Raw genomic sequence first — 25,959 nt, forward strand, 5'->3', positions numbered from 1 at the left:
GGGGTCAGGCATCCCCCTTGAGAGGGACCAGTGGAAGACCCCTGGTCAAGGGATGAGGGAAAGTAGTGGGTGCCCCATTCCCTTGAGTCACAGATCTGTGCCAGGGTTTGGTGTCCCTTGCATGATCACCATGGGTCTGGGGTCTCTTTGGTGTTTGCCCAGGGCTGGGGGGTCAGAGGACCATGCACAGGATTGATGGATCCGAGAGTGTTTGGGCCCAAACCTGCCAGCAACCATTGCAGTGGGTGCATGTTGCAAGTGAGGTGGTCTAATGGTTAGAGCATTTCCTTTGATTCCACAGGCTCCCTGGGGAGACTTAGTGCCCATCTGTTTAATTTGGGATCTCAGCCCTGTGAAGGGTTTGGACTGTGAAGGGCCTCCAAATCACCTTCTTCAAGGCCCCATTATCAACCCCCTTTTTAATGTGTTTCCCCTGCCTGCTCTCACACCAAAGTGTACCCACCCTGCTCCTCTGCACCCATTGCCTCCACCCAGAGCTTCTGCCCAGAGGCTCAGGGCACTTCGAACTCTGCTTCATGCTTGCTCAGAGCACCCCTCCACTGAATCAGGTGCCTACCTTCCCCATGCCCTGCTGCAGTCCAGCCCTTGCTCTTCCTGCCCCAGCCCTTGGAGCCACTCCAGCCCCATCACAGCCTTCAGCCCAAGCACCCCCTCTGCTTGCTGTATCCAGCAGCTCAGTAGTCATGTCCCACCCATTTCTAGACACCTTCTGCAAGCACACAGCAGCCCTGTGTCCTGGGCACCTAGCCGTGCAGTAGCAAGGGCTGGTGCCACTGCAGGCTGAGGAAGGAGGCTGAAGTCCTCACAGGCAGCGGGGGCAGTCCTGCTGAATTAGGCTGCTGCCGGCATGTTTGGTCACTCAATGTGTTCAACATGGTGGTGTTACAGGCTCTCTGCTGGGTAGGCAACCTGCCTCTTTTCACGCAGGGTGATGTCATCAGGACACTGTGCCAGGTGCTGATGGGCAGGGAGCTGGGCCTGGAGGGGTGAGCACAGGACTCCTGGGTTCTTGTCCTGAGTCAGCTGCTGCCTCGCTGTAGGTACTTTGCCTTGCCAGGCAGGTCAGTTAGGGCCAAACTCTTTTTTTGGGGGGGTGGGGTGGGGGTGATGAACTGGTGCTGGTGCCAAGCATGACATGTTGGGACTGAACTTCAGGAAAGCCTTTGAGCACTGCTCTGGAGCTCAAGCTGTAGTATTTTGCCAGCCAGGCTCTTGGGAAGGGTCTCAAACCATGGGCACCTGCCTCTCAACCAAAGAAAGCACTAGGAGGGCAGGGGGTGACTTGTCCAGATGAAGGCAAGGAAGGGTCTGTGTTCATTCTCCCCTCAGATCAGAAAATGCAACAAGACTTTGCTCTCCAGTGACTCCAATAGCTCAGGTATATCTGGCTGCTTCTGCAGGCTCTGCCTGCTAGCAACAGCAACCTGGCTAGCGAGCTGCTGGTGGCCATGTTGACCTCCAGCCCCGGCGGGTGGGACAAGGGGGTTCCAGAGAAACGTTCCCTCATGACTCTGCTTCACATCGACTCTGTTGGGAGCAGGAATGGAATTTGGATGGGGCTGGGCGTTCCCATATAGAGATTCCCTCGGGCAGAATCTGGCTCTGATGACTGTTCTGAGCGGGGAATAAATACCAGAGGAGTTACTCATGGCGCACTAGGGCATGATGTAGCAACTCCTTGCTGGTTCCCCCCACCCTCCAGCCAAAGTTCCTCCTGTGATCTCCTGGGGAAAGTCCCAGCCCCCCCAATCCCCCTTGCCACCCCCAGAGAYCTTCCCCACCCTTGCTGGAGCTTTCCAAAAGCAGGAGACAAGCTGGGGCTTTGGGAGAGAGGAGAAAGGACCAGAGCAACCTGCTGTGCTGGAGGGGATCCCCTGGCTCTTCCACACTGCGTCTGGTGATGGGCGCAAGGTCAGGGATTGAGAGGGCATCAGACCAGGGTATCCATATCTGGACAGTCTTGCATCTGGCTTCATATTTTGGAGAAGTGCATGATGATCGGCCCAGCTCAGGTTTCTCTATTGCCTTTCTGGTGGTCACACTCAGGCCAGGTTTTCCCATCGGTTCCCACAGCCACATGGGCAAGAAGTGAGATTTACTTTTTGTTTTTCTGAAGGAGCTGAAAAGCTCTCCTCCTCCTGGGACTGGGGAGTTCAAACTTTTAGAAAATCATCAAATCGTGCATGGCTCTAGCAGAGCCATTAGGTTGGTGGGGCTCCCCTCTGCAGCAGGAACACCTGGGCATGGAGGACTCTAGAGCTTGGGCCAAATTCTTGGTGAAACTGTGATAAATTCCACCTGTTTTTGCCAGCATGAATTTTGCTGCTGGCTTTAGAAGACTTTGCTCCCCTTTTCATGGCAAGCGCATGAAAGAAATGGCCCCTTTTTTTTAATTTTGGAACTTCTTTAGCCATTTTTCTCTCTGAGGGGAGACGGGATAGTGTTGGAAAAGGCTGATCACCTCTGCTGGAAACCTCCTCCATCACATGCCTGGGCTCTTCCACCTTGATGTTCACACCTCTCTCTTGGGCGTAGCATCTTGAACCTTCCTGTTTCAGCACTGGGCCTTGCATGTGATGCCCTGTGGGATGGAGGTGTCCCTCTCAAGGCAGGGGGATAATGCACAAGAAGCTGCAAGGCCAGCGCAGCTCAGCGGGGCTGGCTGCCTCAGGACAGTCCCTCCATGCAAATGTGTGGGACTGTGACAGATCCCATCTGTGGACCAGGAAGGATGCAAGTCAGCCAGGCAGAGGGACACTGAAGGAGCCCCCAGAGACAAGCCAGTTACATCAAATGCCCAAAGCCAAAAGGGTGTGAATTCCCCTCCCTGGTAATCCTCCATGGCCACAACCACACAAAGCCACACATCACCTCCTTCCCCAGGCCATGGCACAACATGCAGAGGGTTTCTTTCCTGGGGAAGGAGGGAGGCCACACTCAAACTCCGTGGCAGAGAGGTGGGAAGGGCAGGTTTGGGATGCACAGACCCTGGGGAGCTGAGTCCTGCCTGGGAACGGGCTGTCAAGGCTTGAGCAGTAGTCATGAGATAGGAGGTATCCCCCACACACTTTCTTGCCTGGTGGAGTGGTTGTTAGGATGGCTGCTTGGTGGCTGGTTACCAGTTAGAGAAGCATGGGGACACTTTCTTTGTAACCACAGGCACTCTGACATCTTGCCTGTGGCTCCCAGGCATTCAGCAAGGGAAGCCACAGAGCAGATCTTGAATGCTGGTGTGGCATTGGGAGCCAGCTGGCTGCAGCAGGGAATGAACTCCTACAACCAAGGAGCCTGTGCTCTGGAGCATGCTGCCTGCACCTGGTGCACACTGCCTGTACCTCGGACACACGGTGTTTGCATCCTTGCTACCTGCAGAGCCATCAGACAGAGCTGGAAGACCCCCAGATCAAGGGACCTTCTTATTTTTTCCCCTGAATCTCTCATGGTCTCAGATCTGCAGGTCTCCGCAGAATCGCACAGCACTGGACACTGTGGCACGCCCAGCTTGACGGCCAGGTCACACTGGAAATCTCACCCCAGCTGTTCTGGCATTAATGGTGGATAGTTTTGCAAAGCTCTGTTCCCAAAATGGTGGAAGGTGGCTGAGCCTGCAGAGAATGACCTGCCCCATTTGCAGCCCCGGGATGCTCAGAGCCCGGTCCTTCCCTGGAGGATGTGAGCTGTGCTTGGAGGGAACAGCCCTGCCCTACATCACCTCTGCCATGTTTTCAAAGATGCTTTGTCCTTGCTGTGGTCCCCTCTCTGGCTCTGTCCAGCCAGGTGAGCCATGTGAACCAGGATCCAGCTGCTGCAGCACAATTGACCTGGGATTAGCAAGCAGGGAGCGAAGATGCCCATGCGGCATGATCTCACTGGTGAGTCAGTCATTCCCTGCGGCAGCCCTGAGATCACACGCTCCAACACAGCAGCCCCTTTGAGGTGGGAAGCAAACACCGTGTACAAAGTGCCGAAGCATGATGGATGTGCAGGGACCCACTGCTCTGCCTGGGGCAGCACAGCCCCAGGACACAGGGCTTTGGCTAGCTTGGGAGGGAAGGGGGAGATGGGGTGGCCAGGGATACTGGGGTATCCTAGTGTGGTGTTTGGACAAAGGGTGAAAGGCAAAGGGCTTGGAGCCTGGGGATTTAGAAAAAGGGCCCGGATGCTGGATATGGATATTGTGGGGGTGAAAAAGCAGGACCCCAGGCAGAAACAGGGCTCACTGAAATGCTGGAACCTGCTCTGCCAGAGCAAACATGCCCTGTGGGAGCCCCGCTGCTTTCATGCCCCCCAGGGTGAACCCAGGTATCCTCAGTCCCAAGCACAGATCCCATCCCTGCGAGATCACCAGCTGCAGGTCTCTCCTTGCTCCCCAGAGTTGTGTCTGCAGCTCACTGCCCTGCTGTCCCCACCAAGGCTACTTTTCCCAGTGGGGGCCCAGGCAGTGGCAGGCAAGAGGGACAGAACCATGCAGATGCTGCAAGGCCACATGCGAGCTGAGCTCTGGGAGCTCCCATGCTTCCCTCCATCACCTCCACCACCCTCCTTCTCTCCTGACCCCCTGAAACACAGCTGGTGCTGGGGGCAAGCACGACATCTATCAGTTCCACCCTGGAGAGGCAAATCAAGCCCTGCCTCCATGCAGCACCCAGCATGGTGGCCATGGAGGTGGCGAAAGGCAGCTGGCAGCCGTCTGACCCATGGGCCTGGAGCCCAGCCAGCTTCAGTGTGCAGCGGCTCTCCCACAGGCTGAGCTTGGAGCCGGTGGCTGGGAGGGGGGCGATGCCTGTGCCACAGGCATGGCCTGGCCACGTCCAGGCGCGCAGCGGAGCAGGGAGGCAGCTCCTCGGTGCCCGGAGAAGTGTTATGAAACGAGGACAAGGGGCCCCTCCCCGCTGGGCCCCAGGTGCTTGCTTCCTTCCAGCCTGGTATTTTCCTCCTCGGTTTTTCTTCTTCTTTTTTTTCCCCTCTTTTTCTTTTGCATAGCCCCAAGGGGCGCGAAGCCGTGGGAGGAGTGGCAAAGTTATCAGCCGGGAGATACCAGCAGCATGATTCACTGCTTGGCCCCCGCAGGCTGCCAGCGGCATGGGCGCCCTCCCCTCCGCTGGGCGCTGGGCACCAGGCGCGGAGGGCAGGCTGCAGCCCGGGGGTCCCCACCGCCTGGTCCGGCCTCGCTGCCTTCACCTCTCCATGCTCTCTGGCCYGACTGTCCCCCCGAGGAGCGCACGGCCACGGGCCCAGGGCCAAAAGCTGGGATTTCCACCAGCTGGATCAGGTCCAGCACGTGTCCGGCAGGGCAGGGACCCTCTCAGCCAGCCACCTTGCAAGGGTGTGGGAGGCCCCCAGGGGTCCCCACCTCCTGCCCCTCTGCGAAAAGCACCTGGGGCTGTTATTATGGGATGGCAGCAGATCACTGGGGAGAAAGTCTCACAACTGGGTAGGCAGCACCTGGGGTCCCCCTCCATCCTTTGGGCACCCTGCAGGAGTGGAGGGACCTGGCGAGCTAGAAGAGCACGGTGCTGCACCCCGAAATACCTCGTGCTGTCTCCAATCCACTTTTATTCACAATCAGGAAATAACTTACCATACAATAACACAGGCATACACAGCACGGCCCCGGGCACCCTTCCCTCCAGCCCCTGTGGAAATCCTCCGTGCTGCAGCCCAAGCTGGACCCAGCTGTGCCCTGGCCGAGGTGGGCTCCAGGACGGAGTGCTGTGCCCCGTCTCTGTCCCATGGGATGCTTGTCCTCCATTCCCATCCCGCTTGGAGCACGGCCTTGCGCGAGGTCGGAGGAGCCCGTGCACTGTGCCAGAGTGTCCCCCCCCACCCYCCCCCCSGGCTCCCCMYSCCTTGCGGTCCCCACCCCMCCCTGCCCCATCCCGCTGGGTGTCAGTGAGTCACCCCCTCCCGTGCCCACCCTCCGCCCCCCGAGCGGTGCTGGTGTCGGCGGTCTGTATAGCATGACCGTGCGCTCCCCCGGCCGGGAGCCCCGGTGCTCTGGTGCGAGGCTGGGCGGGCAGTGGGCAGCCCTGCCCTCCCTGGGTGAGGACAAAGTGCTGGTTTTGGAGGGCCAGGCCGCCCTCGTGCTGAGCAGCTCCTCTCCTGCTCGCCTTGGCCCGGCGTGGAGGGAAGCGGGTGCCGCGGCTCAATCTCCCTCCCAGCGCTGGTCCCCGTCTCCCTCCCGCCCCAGGCAGGCGTGCTTGTCCCGGGCACCCTGGGGCGGGCGCCTGTCCCTGCCGGGCTACTTGCAGACGCTGACCCACTCGGTGATGCGGCACTCCTCGCACGCCACGAAGCAGCACCAGTGGAACTTGCAGTTGCAGCGCTCGCTGCGGGTCTGCCGCAGGATGTTGTGCCCGCGGCCGCAGCACAGGCTCTCRCAGTTGTCCATGCCCGGGCTGGTCTTGTTGCACAGGCGCCCTTGCGTGCCCAAGGAGTCCAGGGCCGGCTCCCGCTCGCAGAAGTCAGGTGACTTCTCGAAGTAGACCAGCTCACTGATGCTGGCCCGGCGGCGGTGCCGAGCATGGCCTGGCTCCAGCTGCCCCGCGTTGCGGTTGTGGGGCCGGATGAGGGTTGCCCCATAGAAGCGGTCCTTGAGCAGGGATCCCACAAGGCGAAACTCAGGTGTCACCTGCCAGCAGGTCTTCAGCTGGCAGCTCCCCGAGGTGCCATGGCATTTGCACTTCCTCCGCATGTTGTCCATCACCACCTGGGAGAGCAGATGAGGGGTTAGCATGGGGGAAACAGTGCATGGGGGCCAGAGAAGCTGCCCAGCACTTGCTGTGGCTTCACTGTGTGTCAGCACCGTGGACTGGCATGAGCAGCTCCCAGACCCCAGAATTGCAAAGCCAGCAAGGCTGCACCCTACGGCTGTGCCCAGTGCGACCGAGACCCCAGGCTTCTCTTCCTACTCATCCTGACAGTACCAAATTGCATTTTTACTCCAGCATGGGACCGACCCCTAAAGGAGAGGTGAGCTATTCGATTGCTGCCCAGCCCTGCCTGTAGCAGCAACAGGCACAAGGAGCCTGGGACCCAGTTTTCAACCCTGCTTGGGCTCAGAAGCACCAACACAGCCCCTGAAACCCAGGTAAAAGTTAGTTTGACCACATCTCTGCCAGCTCACCTGGGGCACCTGGGCTCCCAGCAGCCCTCCTGCACCAGCACAGAGGTCTCCCAAGCATCTGCCAGCCAGGACCTGCTGCTGGGGACCCTGGCCTCAGCGCTCTCTGCCCTGTGCTACAAGCCCAGCCTTGGCTGGGCTTCAGGGGAAGCTGAGATTGTGGGTGAGCTGCTCTCTGCAGCCCTGATCGGCTAAGTGGCACAGCTCACCTCTGCAAAACCCTCTCCTGGCCAGGAAAGTCCCAAACCACCACCTTCTCCATGCATGTACGTGGCTGCCTTCAAGCCAGCCCCTCTTCCTTCCTCAGCAGCCCCATCTCCTGCTCTCCTGCGCTGGCCCCCACCAGCTCTGCCCGTTCCCAGCCCAGCACTGTGGCAGGGTCTCTGTGCACTGGTCTGTGACCTGGGGGATGATCTTTTTCCCCTTCTCGATTTTCCAATAAAAACCTTCTAGGGTTTTCCAATAGTGACTGGTGCTGGCAGCTCTGCAGACCTCAGGTGCCACCCATAAAGCCCAAGCTCCAGGACTCTCAGGAGCATCTTGGCTTTTGACTCTTGCCTGTTTTCCTGAGTGAGCCCTGGGTGCAGTGCCAGGGGGCTGAAGAGCTGTCTCCTGCCGTCACACTGAGAGCTGAATTTCAAACAGGGACCAGAGATGCTCGCAGCCTGGACTTGTGGTTTTGGGAGGCCGCAGCAAGGCCATTGCCACACGTCCATCCTCTGCAAGGGGCAGCACACGTGGGCTGGCCGCAGCTGTGGTTTGTGTTGGCCAGAGAGCGCCATTTGCACAGGGGCACATGGCCAGTGCGCGGGCAAGAAGGACCTTTGGGCAGGCAGCCGTGCCAAGGAGGCCAAGGAGGAGGGGACTATGGCACACCAGCAGGACCGGGTGCCGGCAGCCAGGGCAGGTGCTGAATGGTTGGAGTGGGAGCCGGGCTGCGTGCGGCTTGTGGACATTTGCTTGTGTGACTCTGTGCACCTGGGCTCAGGCAGAGAAGTGTTGGCCACGGCTTTCCCTCCCAGTGTGGAGAGGTACCTGAAACCACTCAGAGCGGAGAGGGGGCCCTGCTCTCTCCATCCAGGCCTCATCCCATCACCATGAGCAAGCCAAGCATGCAAGACGCTGCTGTCCCCGTGCRCTAGGGCAATATGATATGGTCTACACATTTCACCCCCTTCCCTCCACCCAGTTTCTCCCAGCTAAAGCTACAGGCTGTCAGTGACCGCAGCAATGCTGCTGGCAGGTGCTGAGCCCCAGTGCACACACACTGCAGGGCAGACGAGGTGGGTCCCACATGCCGGTATCCCAGCTCCCCTGTCCCTGCAAAGGATGCTGCTTTGGCTGTGCCCAGGGGAACAGCACTCTCCAGGGACACAGAGCGGCTGCATATCTGTGCATGGCCCAGGAGGGAGCTGCTTTCTGCTCTGTCCCCGCGTGGGGACAGAGGTCCCTGCCTTGGGCAACACATGGCCTCCTCCAAGCCGCCCCAGGGAGCAGCAAGAAAGAGAGCAGGCCTGTCCTCGTCCTCCTCCATAGCATCCCTTTGCCTGACAGTAACAACGTAATAAGGGAAATTAGCCCCAAATTACAGAGCGTGGATAGATTTAAGGCAGCAGGCCCTTTGAAGCGCTTTGCCATCAGCTTTGTGGTGGTTAGGAGACAATTTCCTGCCTGGCTCTGGCCTCTGCGAGCAGGGACAGGGATTCCCTGCTGGGTCGCGTGCCCTGGGGCCCACGCACTCGCACGGGCTCCAGCAAATCCCCTTCCCATGGCACCCTCCGGCTGCCGAGTGGGGCTAAGCCAAGCTGGGGCTGGAGCAGAGCAAACCACGCTCTTGCAGGCTGATACCACCCAGAGGCACCCACTGGGGCTCCGGGGGAGCCCCGGGGCACTCGCAGCCCCCCGCAAGATCTCGGTTCATGATGCCAGCTGTGCCCAGCTGCCCGGCTTAGCGCCTGACGCATGCTGCCTGCTCTTGCCCCCTCCCTGGGGGGAATGAGTGTGCAAGGAGTGCCTTGTTTTGGTAGGGATGGGTATTTTTTTTCCTCCTTGTTTTCTTGTTTTTAAGTAAATCTTGTCGTTGCTAAGCAGTTATGTTAATGAAGACAGGTCAGGAAAACACGCCTGGAGCTTGGGGCACATGGTGAAGAGGTCTGGGCTGGGCTGGAGTTTGGCTTTCATCCTGCTGAGAGTCCTGTCTCCTGCTGGGAACAGCCTCCACCTCGCAGGTAATGAGCTGCCTGCCCTCTCTGCCATGCCCTGGGTGTGCCAGYAGGGAACACCGGCTGTTTGCCGCAGTCCACGGGAACACACTTGCACCAGGATCCCATCACTTCCCGCGTCCCCTCCCTGCTCCAGGGTTGCCGGACCGGCAGGGAAGATCCCTGTGGCACTGCTCAGAGGGCTGCGGCTGGGATCATCCCCGTCAGGATGGAGAGTACCATGGCGTGGCAGCCAGTGCAGGCAGCCAGCAGCTCAAATGGGGCTACAGATGGTCTCAGCTAGGGCCGGAGAGGGTAGTGTGTGGATGCTGTCCCCATCACCCGGCACAGACTGCGCCGACCCTTCACCACGGGCATCCCAAGCCCTGGCACCGTAGCACCCATCCCTGCCCAGAGACAGTTTGCTCTCCCTCCTCCTATGCAGAGGGACCAAAAGAGCCGAGCTTGCGCCTCCAGACTGCTGCACGGCATGACCCACGGCTGGCGCAGGGAGCATGGGACCCCACTGCTAGTCCAGCGTGGCTCCCAGGGCAGGCCAGGCATGGGGGCACCAAGGATGCAGGGAGGACCGGGCTGCTCCTCCGCTCACCCCTACCTGGCCACATCCTTCCCCATCTCACAGACACCGGCTTCGGCACATGCCCGGACTCGCTGGTGCTTTCTTTCACACATTCCCAGCTCCTCCCAGACACGCTCATAAGCGCTTTATCGGAGGCCTTTGTTGTGAGGGTAATGGGTAGTTCCAGGCTCCCTTTCATCCTCTCCTGCTCTGATCTGGCAGGTTAGGAGGACCTGCAGAGCCTCCTGCACACTCGCCACCATCCCAGCCTGCCGCTCCTCGCCAGGGATCAGCCCCTGTGTGGAGCCCCTTCCTCCCCACGGGGCTGGGGAGGGCAGGGAGGGCACCTTGGAGTGCTGCGACACCCTCCTGGCGGGGTGCATCCTACCCTGGTGCAGCAGTGGCTGCTTTGAAGCCTCCTGCAGGCATTATCAGCGCTGGCTGTCCCCAGCCTGCCCAGGACTGCAGCGTCTCACCCCCACCAGCCTGGCAAACTCCCTCCTTGAGTCCCTGCAGAAAGCATTCGGCAGAGCTGGAGACTGGCTACATGTTCGGAGCGGGGCTCGGATGGGGGACAGCTCCAGGCATCCCCACAGGCATCCTCCGCTCTCTGCAGGGCCACACTTCATCGCCATCCCTCAGCACCACACAGGATGGATGCTAGGGTAGCCAGGCTGAGCAAAGCCACATTGGGAAAGTCCTGTCCGACCATCTAACTGCTCCTTATAATACACATGAAAGGCTCAGACCTGAAGCCAGCTCTGCTCTGGCGATGGAAGTCCCTGTAAAGCGCCTGTCTGGGCTGTCCTTCCTCACTCACTGGATCAGCCCCACCAGTCATGGGGAGCTTTGGGTCATTTGTGTCACAAGGAAGAGCTGAGACCTCATGTCCTCGCTCCAGGAGCAGTCAGACTCACCGCGGATCCCTGTGCTTGCTTGGCTCCTTGCTGTCGCTTCTCCACCTGCAYGCACTCTCGCAAGCCTTTGGCTGCCCTGGCAGAGCAGGCAGCAGCCACCCAAGCAGCCAGTGTGGGGCAGGGCTGGACATCTGAGGTTTAAGTCTCGCAACCTGCTTCTGCTTACCCAGAGCTGTGACTTGCTCTCACTGCCTGGCATCAGAGGGGATTTGGGGTGGGCAGCAGAGAAGAGAAAATCTGACTTGCCCCATGCCTGGAGGAGGCTGGGAAGATCAGAGTGAGGCAGGCGAGAGAGTGCTCTGCATCGCATGCAGCCTGCAGCATGCAATCCCCCCTTCCCAGGTTTGTGGCAGGGTGCTGTGATTTAAAAGGGGAAAGACAGTGTGTTTCTGCCTGGTTTCGAACCAGGGACCTTCCGCGTGTCAGGCGAACGTGATAACCACTACACTACAGAAACCCACATCACATGGTTTCTCTGAGCAGCCACCTGTGTGGTTGTCACCTCCTCTAGTGCTGCAGTGTCTGAACTGGGAGCCAGGCATGCACTGGCCTTATCTGGACACAGAGCACCCTTGGGACATTCATGGAACATGGAGAGGGTGCTCAGCACCATCTCACCAAGATGCTGGAGAGCTCTGGGCACTGCAACTAAGTCTGGTGCATGGAAAGGGAAGGTGTGCGGCAGGGCAGAGCACGCATGGCCGCACCACTGCTCTGCTGGAGGGGTCCAAACCTCAGGGCTCGCACACCGACCAAGGGACCCGCGTGGGGAGAGCACCATGGAGCAGCAGCATCCAGAATGGCCACTCCTCACAGGTTCCCTCTGGGAAATCCCAGGAGATTGCTCCTTGTTATTGCAGAAAGAAGGTCCTAGGAGTGAGGAGTGCTTAGGTGCATGTGGGACACCCAGCGCGGCTAAGAGATCGGGCTGGGAGAACCCATCCCCAGGTAATGTGCAAGGCTGGGTTCGGCCCCTGGCAATAACCCCGGCACCAAAGGACACAGGCCAGGCACTGTGCCACCACCCCTGCTCCCCTGCACGGTGCTCACGACCATCACAACCCATGCAAAGGCAATGTCGGGAAGGCAGCTGACCCACAGACTGGCTCACACCCTCATTTCAACAGGGTCCCTGAGCTGGGCACCCTGTCCAGCCAACGCTTCCCCGCCCGAGGCTGGGGAAGCCCCTGCGATATCCTTTTGGTCCTCTTCTCCCTCCACTTACACCCTTTAAGCTTCTTGCCTCAGTCTAGCTCCTGCCTCTGAAGCCACCAAGAGCTGATGTCATTGCCAGTCCCGTGCCACCTCCTTCCTGCACTCGAGGACAAGCAGACCTGGTGCACTTTTGCTGTTGCTGGACCTCAAAGGAGCTGCATGGTGATCTCCCCTCTGCACAGACCTGGCTCCCACCATCCCCTCCTTCTGCAGGGGTCTGTTTTCCCTCGGGAGATGGAAAAACAGGTCCCAAATCTCCGAGCACTGCCAAGAGCCCATGGCAGCTCAGGACACACAGAGCTGGAGGGGAGCCAGGACGAGCCCTGCAGCCAGAGGAGGGATGGGGGTCTCTCATGGCTTGGGGCAGAGCAGCCTGGGCAGCATTTAGCTGTCTAGTGCTGAGCCATGTGCAAACAAACAAAGCAAAACAAGCAAAAAGCTTTGGGTTTCCCCAGGCATTCACAGCTTGGCCAAACTGGAACAGATTTTCGGGGCAGTAAAGCACAGCTCTAGCATGAGGGAAAGGCACACATCAATACCCTGCTCTGCAGTGTCCCCAGCTCACAGTTTTAAGCATGCTCAGACCAAGAGGCACATCCAGTTGCCTGAGTCGTCCCAGGGAAATACTCCCTATGTAATTCTGATCTTTAATTACTTATTCGTGCGGCCTGTGACATGCTCACCCCAAAGGTCAAAATCTGGCAAAACTGTGAACAACTGAAAGCAGGGTTTTAAATAGGAAACACCAAGCAACCCAAAGGGTTTGTGTGTATCAGCACCTCAAAGGCTGGGGTGGTYGGCATGGCAAGGCAAGGAGGAGCAAGCCCTGGGTCGAGCGTAGCTCCCTTCTGCTTGCAGGCAGCAAGCAGCAACGCTGGGGTGGATGCCCTGCACTGGGGAAACTGGACTTTGGCAATGCAGGCTCTGCACTGGCTACAAGCAGCGATGTGCTGTGAGCACCAGCGGCTGTCTCAGGAGGAAGCGCAGCTCTGTAGCAGCAAAACTCCTGGCTGCTGCTGTCGGGAGACCGGGATTAATGAGTCAAATGTACCTTACAAAAGCAACTGAGTCTGAGCTTGCGGCAGCCCCGTCTCCGCAGGGAAATGTTCCTGGAGAAACAGGGCTGCGCCCAGCCTGAACAAGGGCAGCCAGGTGGCGCGATCTGGGGCACCGCGCGGCACCCAGCGCTGCCGGGTTGGGAGCCCCGCTGGGGTCCCGCAAGGGGCTGGTACTTGGGGAACTGCTCTGCTTTGAGCCCAGCACCTCTCTCTGCTGGGAAATGGCCAGCACTTCCAAGGAAGGCTGTGCCTTCACTTTGCCCCCATCTTATGACGCAGAGGTAATGGGAAGGGGGCAATGAGCAAACCAGATGTGTGTCTGGTTTTGGGCTGTCAGCAAAAACTGCCTGAGCTTGGGGGTCTGCCTTGCCACCCCTCTGTTGTGTGGACAGCCCACAGACCATGCATAGCCACCTCACACCTCCCTGTGCTGTCCTGGCAGTGTGTGGCAGGGATCTTGGGGACAAATGTCACATTGGATCCATGTGACAGGGTCTCCCCTGCACCCAGCAGTGGTGCAGGTCTCCCTAGCACCTGCTCTGGCAGAGCTGGGTAGGGAAATGCAGCTGTCCTGCCTGCACGCTTGTCATCTCCAATGTCAGGCTGCTTTTAAACATCGGTTTCCAAGCAGAAAGCTCCTAATTAGCACCTTTAACGAGACACGACACCATAAGGATGGAGGGGAGGATGCTCCCCTCGGCTGGGCGGGCTCCAGCCCCCCACCTCGTGGGCCTGGGGGATGAGGCTGGCAGCCTTCGCCTCTGCTCTCGAGGGGATGCCACACGGCTGAACCGGCACAGGTGCCCAGCTCAGCCCAGCCCACCCCATCCAGCCCAGCCCTGCTCACACAGGGCAGCAGCTCCCGTGGCACCACCTCGCTCCCTCTCCGGAGGCAGGGCTGCAGCCGGGTGCTGGGAGCCCACACTGTGCCCCCTCGCAGAGACCAGAGCATTTCAGCACCCTTCCCTCTCACRCGGCACCAGAGACTGTCTCCTCCCTGTCCACAAAGCCTGCAGCTGTGCTCCAGCACCCTCCCGCTACAGCCTGCCCGACACAGAGTTCATCCAGAGGAGACACAGTCCCTGGGTCCCGAGGTGCCGGCTGTCCCCTGAATGGCCAAGGCTGGATTTACTGCAGTGACATCCCCGTACTGCCAGCTGCAACACAGTCAGGTGAGCTGCCCAGCTGCAAAACTGGGGAGAGGGGATGTCTCAGGCCTGGGGCAAATGTAGCCTTGCACCCTTGGATTGTCACAGCCAACATGGGCCACCCAAATGCGACCCTGGCCATGGTCAGGCTCTCTGCAGCAAGCTCCACCGCCTTGCTCTGACGCTGTGTTCCCATCAGCAGGGAACAGGGGACATGGTCACTTTTACATATTTCCCTATGATCCCTGTTTTGGTATAGAAGGAAAGAGAAGGCACAATTTGAGTTGGGAAGATAGGGGAGAAAATGGATTTTTCCCTCCCCTAGAAACACAAGCTTTGCAGAATTTTGCAAAGGGGAACAGAGAAAAAAACAGCAATGAATGTCTCAGCAGAAGCCCCTCACAGACATCCTGTGTGCGYCCCAGGCGCAGGGACACTGTCCATGACACGATCGCCCTGCGCAACCCTGCCCAGCGCCCCGCGCCGCTTACCTGCCGGCCCACACGGTTGTTGTGCAGCCTCATGCGCGAGTGGATGTCCCTGTAGGTTTCCCGGGAATCGAGGAAGTCCTTGGAAAACTTCTCCCCATAGTCCACATCGGGGCTGCACCCTCCCCATTCCCAGGAGTCCTGGAGGCCGGGGGTCTCGGCCGGCATGTGCTCCATATGCACCCCGTGCACCATGCCTTTGCCTCGGTTCATGGCCTCCAGCTGGAGACGATGCAGCTTGCGGCGAAAAGCCTCCTCATCACCCCGGCGCTTCTGGTCGCAGCTGCAGGCCTGCAGCTTGCCGAGGGCGCAGGCATTGGAGACAGCGTGCACCACGCCAGCAGCGGCAATGGCATAGGCAAAGGCGCTCTCCCGGAAGCCTGCGAGGAAGGAGAGAGCAGGGATCRGGTGGGGCGGCGGGAACATGGCCACCCGCATGCAGCGGCTGGGTTTYGGCCCCTGGTGCTTGCTGGCCAGTCAGCCCCAGCACTGCGCTAGGTGCAGGGAGGCTCTGGTCAGGATGAGAGCCTGAGGCCCCGCTTGTGCCCTGCCTGGTCCTGCTGCACCAGCTTGTGCTGGACCGCGAGCAAATCCTCATACGGTGGTGCCCTGCACCACCTCCTGCCCCCGGCCCCCTTCTCCCCGGGGCACTTTGCTGCTCTGGATTTGCCTGAATCCCAGCTCTGCTGACTCTGCCCTGCAYTGGCTGCATCTGGGACCCCCAGCCTGGCCCCGGGCAGGGCTCTCGCTGCTCCCAGCCCCACGCTGCACTCACACCCAGCTGCGGAGACAGCACCAGGGCAGAGCTCAGGCCCCCAGCAGGAGTCTCGCGGGTCTGACGGGGAGGGAAACATCTCCTGCCCCCTCCTCCCCACTCAGAGTTTCCCACTATATTAAAAAAATCATTGGCTGAGGAACAGTTCTGCTGAGAAATGTCCCATTCCTGAGCCCTCTTCAGCACCGGGAAGCATGGGGGGGTCATGCAGAAGGCTTCCCCAGCAGGGCAGTTGGACTTGAAGCACTGCAATCTGCTGGGGTGAACATCTGCCTGGGTCACACCACGGGAAGGACCGTGCTGGGCAGGATTTCTGCCCCTGCTGCCGCCCGGCCAGGGGATGCCTTGCTCCCCACCCGCCCAGGTCCCCCCGCAGCACAGCACCAGGCCTTGGGGACCCCAGCCAACCTGCCATCCCGGCACCGGGAGCCGGAGCTGCCAGGCTGCATCCACGCAGCATGCGTCCGTCCCCCCTCCACCGCCTCCGGTGGGAAACCCTGTCAACCGGCTCTGCTTAGCTGCAGGGCGCAGGACCACGTAATGACAGGGGTCATGCGGCAGCGCCTGTCCGGCCCCATCCGTCTGCGCGGCCCCCTCCCTCCCCGAGCCCCGCCGGCTGTCGCAAGGCCCTAAAACATCTTGTAAATGTGATACCGAGCTGGAAAAATCGAGCATCCCCGCTTAGTTAGAGCGTGGCGCAACCGCACCGCACGCTGCCAGGGCCGGCAGCTGGTTGTTGTTAAATGCCGGGGAGCGAGGACGTTAGCAACAGTGTCATTAGCGCCGGATGGGCTGGAAGGGGACAGGGACGGCTCCCCGCAGTGGGGCCAGGGCCGCGCCGGGCACTGCAGGACGCTGCCAACCCTGCTGCCGGCTGCAAGCAGGGGCTGCCCGGGGCCTCCAGCGCTGCTGCCAGCACGGCCAGGGCAGGGAAGGAGCCTCCCCTACCTGGGAACCTTCTTTTTCTTGAACGCAAACTAATATTTTTCTTCCTGCTGTTGTTGGGCCAAGCAGGAAACCCGCAGTGCGCTTCGCTTCGGTACTCAGCGAACAGCCCCAGCACGTGCAGGGGAAGGAGGGAGGGCCAGCTTTGCTGCCACGGCTTCACACGTGAATAAATAAATAGATCAAATGTGCAAGTCTCCCACCCTCCTTTGGCCAAGAGCTGCTTGATCAGCCTTCACTTTGCTGCAGCCGAACGGATCAGAGGTTTGGGGCGTTTTCCCCAGCGCTGGGGCCCTGCAACAGGCTGAGCTCCCTGCTGGCAAACGGGGGGCTTGGGTAGCGCCCCAACACACCCACCCCAGCCTGCGCCACGAGTCACAGGAGGTGAAAGCGCTCGCTCGGAGCCCTCTGCCAGCGCCGCGCAAATGCTCCCCGGCGTGTTCGCTTGTCATTAGCAGCGCTCGCGAACACGCATGTCTCCTCAATGGTTCACTGCCGCCTGCTGAGCAAATGGTATGATCTTATTAAAGGAAAATGAAACGCATCTCGGGAACCTGCATTTAAAGTCATGCTGCTCTTTTGTGTGTTAATTTGACACTAGTGCATTTAAAAAATTAACGAGGTGCTGCTTAAAAGCAACCGGGAGCCTCTCCCAGCTTCCCCTCGGTGTCAGACGAGCTTGCTCTGAGCCTGTCTCCTTCCATGCACAAGTTGAACAACATTTTTCACCAGCCAGGTAATGGGGCTGCTCACGCGCACACCGCGCAGCCTCCCCTGGCAAGGCACTGGGATGCAGCGCCGGCAGCACACCCACATCGCCACTCGGGAAGCAGCTGTGGCATGACACTCGCCCCAGTCCAAACTCAGGGAACTTCAGCCCCCGGCAAGTGCTGCAGGATGGAGAAGGAGCACAGGGAGTCCCCGGCATCCCCAATTTTCCCAGCTGCCCCATCAGCTCTCCTGGGCTATTCCTGCTCTCTGGGGCTGCTCCAGCTCCAACCCCTCACCAGCCCGGGGCCAGACCCGAGCACGGCCCTGCACGAAGGCAGGAACACGTCACACCCTGACACCTCTGCACGCCTCCCAGCGCAACTCTTTGCCTCCTGCAGCAGCACGCTGTGTAGGCAGCTTACGGCCTCCCCAGGCCAGTGGGGCCCCCGAGGTCCCCGGCCTGCCACCCTTGGGAGGGCCGACGCCGCTCATGCTGCCCCGCTCACACCAGCCCTGCTCGGCACCTCCCAGGCCAGCTCCCCAGCTGCGTGCCCAGGCTATTTGCACGGCCGGTGCCCGGGGACGGCAGGAGCAAACCCTCCACCTGGCGACGCTCTCCTCTCCAGCCCTGCCTTTGCCTTAGCCTCTTTCTCACACATTTCCCCAGCCTAATTAATATTTTCCCAAGCTGCATCTCCTTAAAATCCCTTCTGGAGCCCAGACAGAAGCTCCACCCCACCCACTCTGTCTTGCAAACCCGTCTCCTTACAGGTAAAGAGGCCGGCTTCGCTTGGGGCCCTCCACAGCTGGGAAACTCTTGGGGTCAGGCCCCAGCACTCCTTCCTCTGCTGCTCTCCAGCCATCCAGGAACAAGGACACGGCACGGGTCCTTGTCCCTGGAGCTGCCATCCCCTACACGGCAGGCAGAGGATGGTCTGGTCCCCCAGGACTTGACCTCTCCCAGCTCTGGGAGTCTTGTTCCCAACTCCATGTGGTCATTTCCCGGCACGGATCCTGTTGAGCATCACCTCCTGGATTGACGTGGCCCTGCTTGGGGATGGTACCTCTCTGCCTGGCCTCACCACACCTCCCTGCCTTCTTCCCTCCTGCCCCGCCATGCTTCCACAGAGAGCTGCGAGCAATCATCGGGAGGATGGGGCCAGGGTAGCACTGGGCTCCCACGAGCACAGCCGCCCCACGGGGCCGCAGCAGCAATGCCGGCATGTTGCTGCTTCGAGGTTCAGTTTACATTCCCTGCTCTACCCAGGCCATGCCAGAGCCCAGAGGACTACAGTGACGGAGTGAGCAACATGGCTGCAGATGACAACTGCTGGCCTCATGGTCTCGGCAGGGTGGGAACCTCCAGGAACCATGGCAGAGCGTGGCGTGCATCGGACGGCCCCAGTGACCGGCTGGAGCGAGCCCTTTGGAGGGAGGCTGTCTGCTCACCTTAGCCACCTAAGACCTCAGCAGTGACATTTGAGTCACTGGATCCCTCCAGAGACCACAGAGGATGTTGCAGACATAGGATATGAGAGGAGGAGGATTGTGGGAAGCAATGCATCCTGCTGGGAAGAGGGAAAGGAGGACACCATCCCCAACACCACAGCCTGGGTCCAGCTTGCCATATACTGAAGACTGCACCAGACACCCACCCAAAGACCTTTATGGCCCTCAGACAAGGAGGCTGGGTCTGAAATCTTGGCCCCAGGTCTGATCCCAAAGCAGCTTTCTTAGCAAAGGAAAACGTCTCCTGTCAAGGCACCTACTGCCCTCCAGGCATCCACCCAATTAGGAGATGGGGGGGCCATTTAGCAGGACCCCAGGATCTAGCTGGCCCTGCTTCTCCCGGGGACATTGCAGCGGGCCCAAGGTAGCGGACCTGGCTCAGGTGCTGGTGGGGGCTCCCAGCTTTGCCGGAGCAGCAAGAGCTGCACACCTCCACACAGTAAAGCAAATCCTAGGAGCAAATCAGACCTCCTGCCCACTGGGAGGGAAGCGATTGCCTGGACACATGTCCTTCCCAGCCATGGCCACCTGGACCGCGGTCGCTTTCCAGCTGTCCCAGCCATGAGCTTCCTCGCACAGTTCACCTTCGCACCCAGGGAGCGCCGCTGCCTGCAGCCCTCCCTGCATCTGCCAACGTGTTGCCGGAGTGGCATTAAGGGCCTGATCAGGACAGGCCTTGCCCCTTCTCGGACCCTGGCACGGGGGTGCCCTGGGGCACCCTTGGGATGCTCAGCCACCCTCTGCCCGGCAGTGCCCCCATGACTCTGGGGATTGCTGCCAGCGAGTCCAGGACCCGGCATGTGGGCACGCCACAGCCCCGCACCCCAGCCCTGCTGGCTGGTGAGGTGGAGGAGCGCTTCTCCCACTGCCTCCYGCACCGCCTGCACAGCCAGCCAGTCCCAACACGCTCCCTCTCCCCTGGCCTGCTCCCTCCCTCCCCTCTCCCTAATTAAACTGCAGGTGAACCTGCCAGGATCTGGCCCCGCGCCAGGCACTAAACGGCTCTCTGCAGATCGCGACTTGCCTCCCTGCGCCTCCCGAGTGTGCTGGGGACAGCCTGGAGCCCTTGCTCCAAGCACGTGGCTCCACATCCGCCCACAGCGCTCCGAGCTGGAGCCTGAGCCGCATTGTGGGCTTCAGGGAGCCTGTCTCACCCCTGCATCTCCACATGTTGCCTTATCCCTGGGGCCCCACTTGTGCCCATCCACTGGGGGAAAGTCCAGGAGATGCGGGCACCCATGGGGATGGAGCTGAGCATCTGGCGGGCTCCTCCACAGCACCTGCCTGTGCTTTGGGGCCAGGTGAGCTAAGCCTGCAGTTTGCCTGGAGATGCTGAAAAGCCTGCCAGGAGCCCAGCTGCAGCTGCACAGGGCCAGGCACGGCAGTCTGCGGGCACCAGGGCTTGGCTGGGGCACTGCAGAGCCAGGCACCAGGGTCCTGAGCTCGGCAGCATCTCTCTGGGTAGCCGTAACACCTGCCTCACTCATACACAGCAAAACCTGCCCCAACTTTTGGCTCACAGCTGGCTGAGCCCCAGGACCTGGCTTTTCCCAGCACTTCAGGGAGTTCCCCCCTTCTTGCTGTAAGAAATCAAGGTTTAGCTATGACCCCATGGGCCCCCTTGCCCCAGGGAGCCCTTCTAAGGAAGAAGCAGAGCCTGCAAACCTCACCCATCCCGCCAAAGGCTTCTAAACAGCTAGGGGGATCCTGCACACCAGAGTCACATCCCCTCCAGCCCCTCAGCCTCAGGGACCTCCAAGGCAGCCCAGCCACTCAGCCAAGATCCCATTTCTTTCACAGCTCCATAAGAGATGGGGACAGGGTTGGGATGAGCAAGGGGTAATGCTCCAGGCAGAGGGACCTGCTGCATCCCTCGGCCACATCTCCAGCAGCCTCTGTCTGGCAGTTGGACAGTCCTGGCCCTGCTGGCATTGCACCCAGCTCAGGGAGCGTGTTTGCACTAGATGCACAAGCAGGGCCATGACAAGGGCTCAGTGACCCACKGCCATCCACAATTTTGTTGTTGGCACACTCCTGACACAGTTCAGCCCAGCCAAACCCATGGTGCCCAGCAGCCCCAGGAGGCTGGAGGCAGGGGGGGCACATACCAGGGGCTGCTCCCAACAGGCAGTTTGGATGCAGCCACCTTCTTTGTGGTGGGGAGGAGTTTAGTTATGTAGATGCAACCATGCTACTTGCACTCAGAGCCAGAGAAAGGGCACAGTCTCAGTTACTCGTGCAGATGCAGCAACCTGCATCCATCTCTCCACTTCATCCTTGCACACTGGCCCCGTGGTCAAGGAGATGACATTTCTGCTGGCCAGGCCACTATGTGGAGGGAGCGAGAGGGACTRCAGGGATGGAGGGGACCAGGGACAAGATCAGAGGGTGTCAGCAGGGGAGTGACAGTCTCAAGGAATGGGAGGAAGGGTGACAAGGACAGAGGCAGCTGGCCAAGGAGCCGGGAAGGCTGTGAGGAGGATTTGCAATGGCAGAGCTGAGCCTGGATGCACATGGAGGCAACAAGTGCCAAGGAGGACACGGGGTGCAGATGGTGCTGGAGGCTCAGCGAGGGGTACAAGGGACACCCCACACTCCCACAGGTGCAACATCAAAAGACTGAAGCTCCAAAACCCACAGCCCTGCCCACGGGGGTGTCACAAGAAGAGGGGCTCTGCTTGTGAGAGCAGGGGCGCTAAGTCCCTGGGCTGCGTCTCTGCTCTCCCACCGCTCACCTGTTGAGCACCTCTGCCTTGCAGCTGCTGTGCCCTACCCCAGAGACAGCTGCATCGTCCTGCCACATCCAGGAAGTCTGCACTGCGTCCAGGGTGCTATCAGAATCCCTTTCCCCCCAATTGCTCTTCCCCAAAGCCCCCCCCAGATTCCCACCCCTGTCTGATTTGAAGCCTCATAGCTCCTTTCCAGCTACCCAGGACTTGCAGTCAAATTTACTGGGACCAGCTCAGTGGGACTGGGAGATGGGGACTCATTCGCCACTGTCATTTGCTCTGCCTCTCAGGTTCAATTAGTTCCTGTGGCTGGGTCCCCGCAGGCTCTGCCGTGCGTTTGGTTGCTGGGCAGAGCCGGGGCGGGTGGCCGGTGGAGCTGGGCACACGGGAGAGCTCACCGCCTGTGCTGGGGAAGATGTGCAAGATGCAGGAGGACGGGAGCAGAGCGAAGCGGGAGGGAGAAGCCAGCTACAAATAATTTAAAGTGAGATTCACGCACGGCTGAACTGATGGCAGAAGAAGTGGGAAAAGGAATGAAAGATTAAAGGCGTCTGTCACTTCGGGTTACAAACAATGATCCTGCGAGCACGTTGCGTTCCCAAGCATGGGGAGGATGGTGCAGGGTGCGGAGCAGAGACCTGGTCCCCCACAGTCAGATGCATTAATGCCTGCAGCCTGCACCCCTTGCTTCCCCTGCTTCCCTCTCCTCCCGGCTCCAGGGCTCGGGAGATATGCCCAGCATCCCTGCTCTAATGGCTGGTCTGTTTGTCTGTGTCCGTAACAGCTGCAAGGCGGCGCTCACAGCGCCGGCTCCCTTACTGAAGGGCATGGAAGGGCTGGGAATGAGCCAGGACACCAGCCTTGGGGCCTGCTCTGTGCCAAAACAGCTCTGAGCAACTGCGCAAGATGGCCTGAGTGCTTGGGACTCATCCTGCACCCTCTGCCCCTAAAAGAGGAAGGCTGTGAGGTGCCCATCTGCTCTGCTTCTCCATCCCTATCTCCATCCATGCCCAGTGCTGGGCCCTGGACTCCAGCACAGCTGGCCAGGTGTGGCCAGGAGGTGGGATACCATTGGTGCTGGATGCCTGGGCTGAGCCGTGCCCACAAGCTTCCCGGGAGCCGGCGTATGGGGCTGCCCCAAGGCACACCAGCCCAACTCCTCCCTGCCGCCACACAAACCATGAGGCCCGGACACACAGTCCAGGAAGGCAGGGGGTCCTGCACCCGTCCGTCACAGCCCTGACAGCTGGGAAGGGCTGCAGTGGCACCTGGGAGACAAGAGAGCCACAAGGGCAGGTGGGTTGGATACAGCCCCTCGTCACCAGCCACAGCCAGACCTGGTGGGCTCAGAGAGAGATGCAGAAAGTCAGTGCTGGAGCACAGCAAGGAGGAAGCAGTGGGAGCCCCTGGCATTTCCCTGCCCTCTCTGCAGGCACCACACAAGTGTTGGGCTTTGCACCCTTCTGTCCTCTGCCCAGCTACCTTGCCCTGCAGCACTGTGGGCATCAGCAGCCCCTTCCTTGCCTGCAAGTTTTTCCTTTCCTCTCATTACCATTTCCAGTCATCCCTCATCCAATTCCTTCTCTCCAAACCAGCAGATCATTTCAAAGAGCTGGAACCAGGGGTCACTGCAGAGGCTCCCATGGAGATGCCACCAACATCCCRAAAGCTGCCTTTAGTAAACACCCTGATCTTCAGTCGTGCCAAGAGATGGAGGGATCCCCTTGCCCCTGTGGATGGAGCAATTGCTTCACACATGTTGGGCAAGGCTCCACCAGCTTTTTCACCCATCATTATGCACTGGGGGAGCCTCCCTGGCCTTGGTGATGGAGCAGGGGCTGTGCTGCACAGTGCTATGGGGAAGCCAGAGCCCCGTAGCCTGCCGAGCCCTGCGCTCTGCTGTGTCCTGGCGCTGCAGCCCGTGTGGGTACCTGCTACCCAGCCGCTGGCTTCCCCACCACTCGCTGCACTGCCATGCTGCTGACCAAGCTTCTCTAACAGCCTGATGGGACCCACTCTGTCAAAGGGAGGAGGACAGCTAGCCTGGGTGTGTTAGTGGCGTGAGCCAGTGAGCTCGTGTCTCCTGATGCCTGAGGAGGCTAGAAGTGAACCACATTCCTAAGAGGACCCGGAAATACCACGATGCTTATCAGGGCTGACAGTCCCCACCCTCCCTGCCAGGCCCTAACCTCCATGCAGCTCGCGGAGGGAAGAGATGCTGCCCTTCTCAAGGCACCAGCATGCTGATGGGCTCCACGTCAAGGGGGACACAGCTGTTCCGCAGAGAGGCCTGCAGCCCTCGCACTGCATCTGCTCCAAGGAAACAGCCCTTCCAGAAAAGTATGGCTCATCTGTCCTGGACACAGGACCTACAAGCACCAAAGCTGTGCTCCCCTCCCCAGCCATCTCCCTACCAGCCCCGTCTGCCACAGCTGTCTGGGGGCTCATGCCAGTGCATCCCCCTCAAAGGCATTTAAGCCTCAAGCTGCCAAAATGAAGATCTTGAGATCTGACTCCCCAGGAACCCTCTGCAGCAGGGAGATAAGAGGCTGAAGGGTGCAGTGGGAAGTTTGGGGAAGGGATGACAGAGGCATCTCTTCTCTGGGCGCCTGGCTAGCTTACCTCCCTGAGGGGGCAGATGAGAGGGGTCTTTGGGAGTTTTCTCCTTCCTCAGAAGCTGGAAGAACAAACTGTTTGCAGGGCACCTTGCCTGCCCTCAGCACCCTGTCAGGCTGGCACTGGCACCACCTTGGCSTCTCCTGCCCATGGCCTGGGGCACATGGGTGATTCAATCTGTGCCAAGACCCAGGCTTCGTGCAGGGTACTTTTAGATGAGAAGACCTACAAGTAGGACCAGGTCCTGTAGAAGGTCCATTGGGTTACAACCTCTGCAGGACCCTGACCTACCCCGTGCAGGGCAGACCCTCTGCACCCACAGAGTCTACTGCTGAGGGAAAGAGCATCAACATGAGGTCTATAGGGAGGCTCTGACATGCCCAGAGCTAACCATGCCTGCAAGGAAGATGAGGAGAACCTGGCACCTGGGCTTGGCAAACTATGGAAGCAGTTGGGGTGAAGCACTGGGCAGGAGACCTCTTCCAGTCGTGCTGGCTGTGGGATCTGCAGGCAGGTGAGCCCCCAGCACAGCCCATCTCTGTGCCCCCCCCAGGTCACCATGCCACCATGCTCCAGGGTCCCAGGTCTCACAAAACAGACAGCCTCAGATCTCTGCACTGGGGACCCAACATAAGGGCAGGACACCACGGTGATGGGCTCGCAGAGCTATGTCCCRCTAGCCAGGTGGGTGCCTCATCACCATGATGCGCTGAAATGCCATCCCCATAGGCACAAGATGTGAATGAGCCAAGAAGCTCACAGCGTCCAACAAACCAAATCCCAAGAGCACGGCACCTGCCTTCAGACTCTACAGCTGTGCTACACATCCTCTCCTAAGTCTCCCCATGACACTGCTCTGAACACTGATCTACTCAGGATGGGGGAAGATCCTGGAAAGCAGCAAGGTCTGGAAGCAGCCTGGGGCACAGCTGGGGCCAGGCATGGAGGAACAGCTCAGGACAAGAGCAAGAGTAGGTRCAAAGGCACATGGTGAAGAGGCCAGCTGTGCTCCAGCACACTGCTGCAGATGAGCTGCTTGGTCTGGCAGACCCAAAGGTCTCTCARGCTCTGGCTCACTGTCTGCCTTCACCCAGGGGGTTGCTGAAAACCTGGCCTGGTCCTATAAGCCAAAGAAGAGCTGTGGGCACCAGTTCAGGGCCCAAGAGGAGCCTGTATGGGCTCCAGAGAACGGCAGCTGGGCGAAGGAAGAGAAAGGAGGCTGACTGGCCCTTACCTCTGCTGAAGATGATGCTCTCGTAGGGGATCTTGTTCTTGGTCTCGAGGCTGGAGCAGTTCCAGCGCTGGTCCCTGAACTGGTGCTGGCACTCGTGGATGGCAATCTGGATGCCCTGGATGGCCGAGGCTGTCACGTCAGGGTGGCGCACACACACCTCCAGCTGCCGCCGGGTCAGCCCCGGCAGGGTCAGGCACACTGTGTTGGCATTCAGCACCGGCTCTGATGGCAGCTTCAGGCCCAGGATTTCATTGGAGCAGGAGCTTGGAGGGAAAGGGAAGCCTGTGAGCTCAGAGSAAGCAAAGTGCTGATCATTTGCTTCCCTTTCAGGGAGGAGGAAGAGCTTGGGGAGGACATGGGAGGGGAGACACCCTTTTCCCCACACTGTGCCCACTGCCTGCAAGGATGACACACCAGGGCATGCTGGAATTGCAGAGAGGGAGGAGGAAAGATGAGGGGCACTGGAAAAGGGTCAGCCCCAAAGGCTAGGGAATCCCCAGGCCAGATCTGCCCCTTTTCCTTCCCACTGAGCTGGAGCTTGGAGTGGAGGCTCCRAAACCCCTGGTCACACCTGCAGGCTCAGCTGGGCGGAGATTCCCCAGCAGCTGCAGCGCTGTCCAGCCACCTCAGCACAGCCCCGGCAGCCAGGCAGCCTGTGCCCTGTGGCAGCCAAATCTGGCCCTCCTGCC

At 59.9% G+C, this 25,959-nt stretch overlaps 1 protein-coding gene and 1 non-coding gene across 2 annotated transcripts; both read right to left on the reverse strand.

The window, feature by feature from the left end:
- Positions 1-6,262: 6,262 nt before the first annotated feature.
- Positions 6,263-25,692, reverse strand: WNT10A (Wnt family member 10A). The gene is made up of 4 exons (XM_026077952.1): positions 25,685-25,692; positions 25,271-25,533; positions 14,755-15,131; positions 6,263-6,730 (listed from the first exon to the last, which is right to left on the reverse strand). Exons 1-4 carry the CDS (start codon positions 25,690-25,692, stop codon positions 6,263-6,265), a joined length of 1,116 nt encoding a protein of 371 aa, XP_025933737.1.
- Positions 11,227-11,299, reverse strand: TRNAV-GAC. Its single transcript has one exon. It is a non-coding gene; the product is annotated as a tRNA-Val (tRNA).
- Positions 25,693-25,959: the final 267 nt, after the last annotated feature.

The sequence above is a fragment of the Apteryx rowi genome, unplaced genomic scaffold, assembly GCF_003343035.1.
Source record: "Apteryx rowi isolate R43461 unplaced genomic scaffold, aptRow1 scaffold_47, whole genome shotgun sequence".
NCBI lineage: Eukaryota > Metazoa > Chordata > Aves > Apterygiformes > Apterygidae > Apteryx > Apteryx rowi.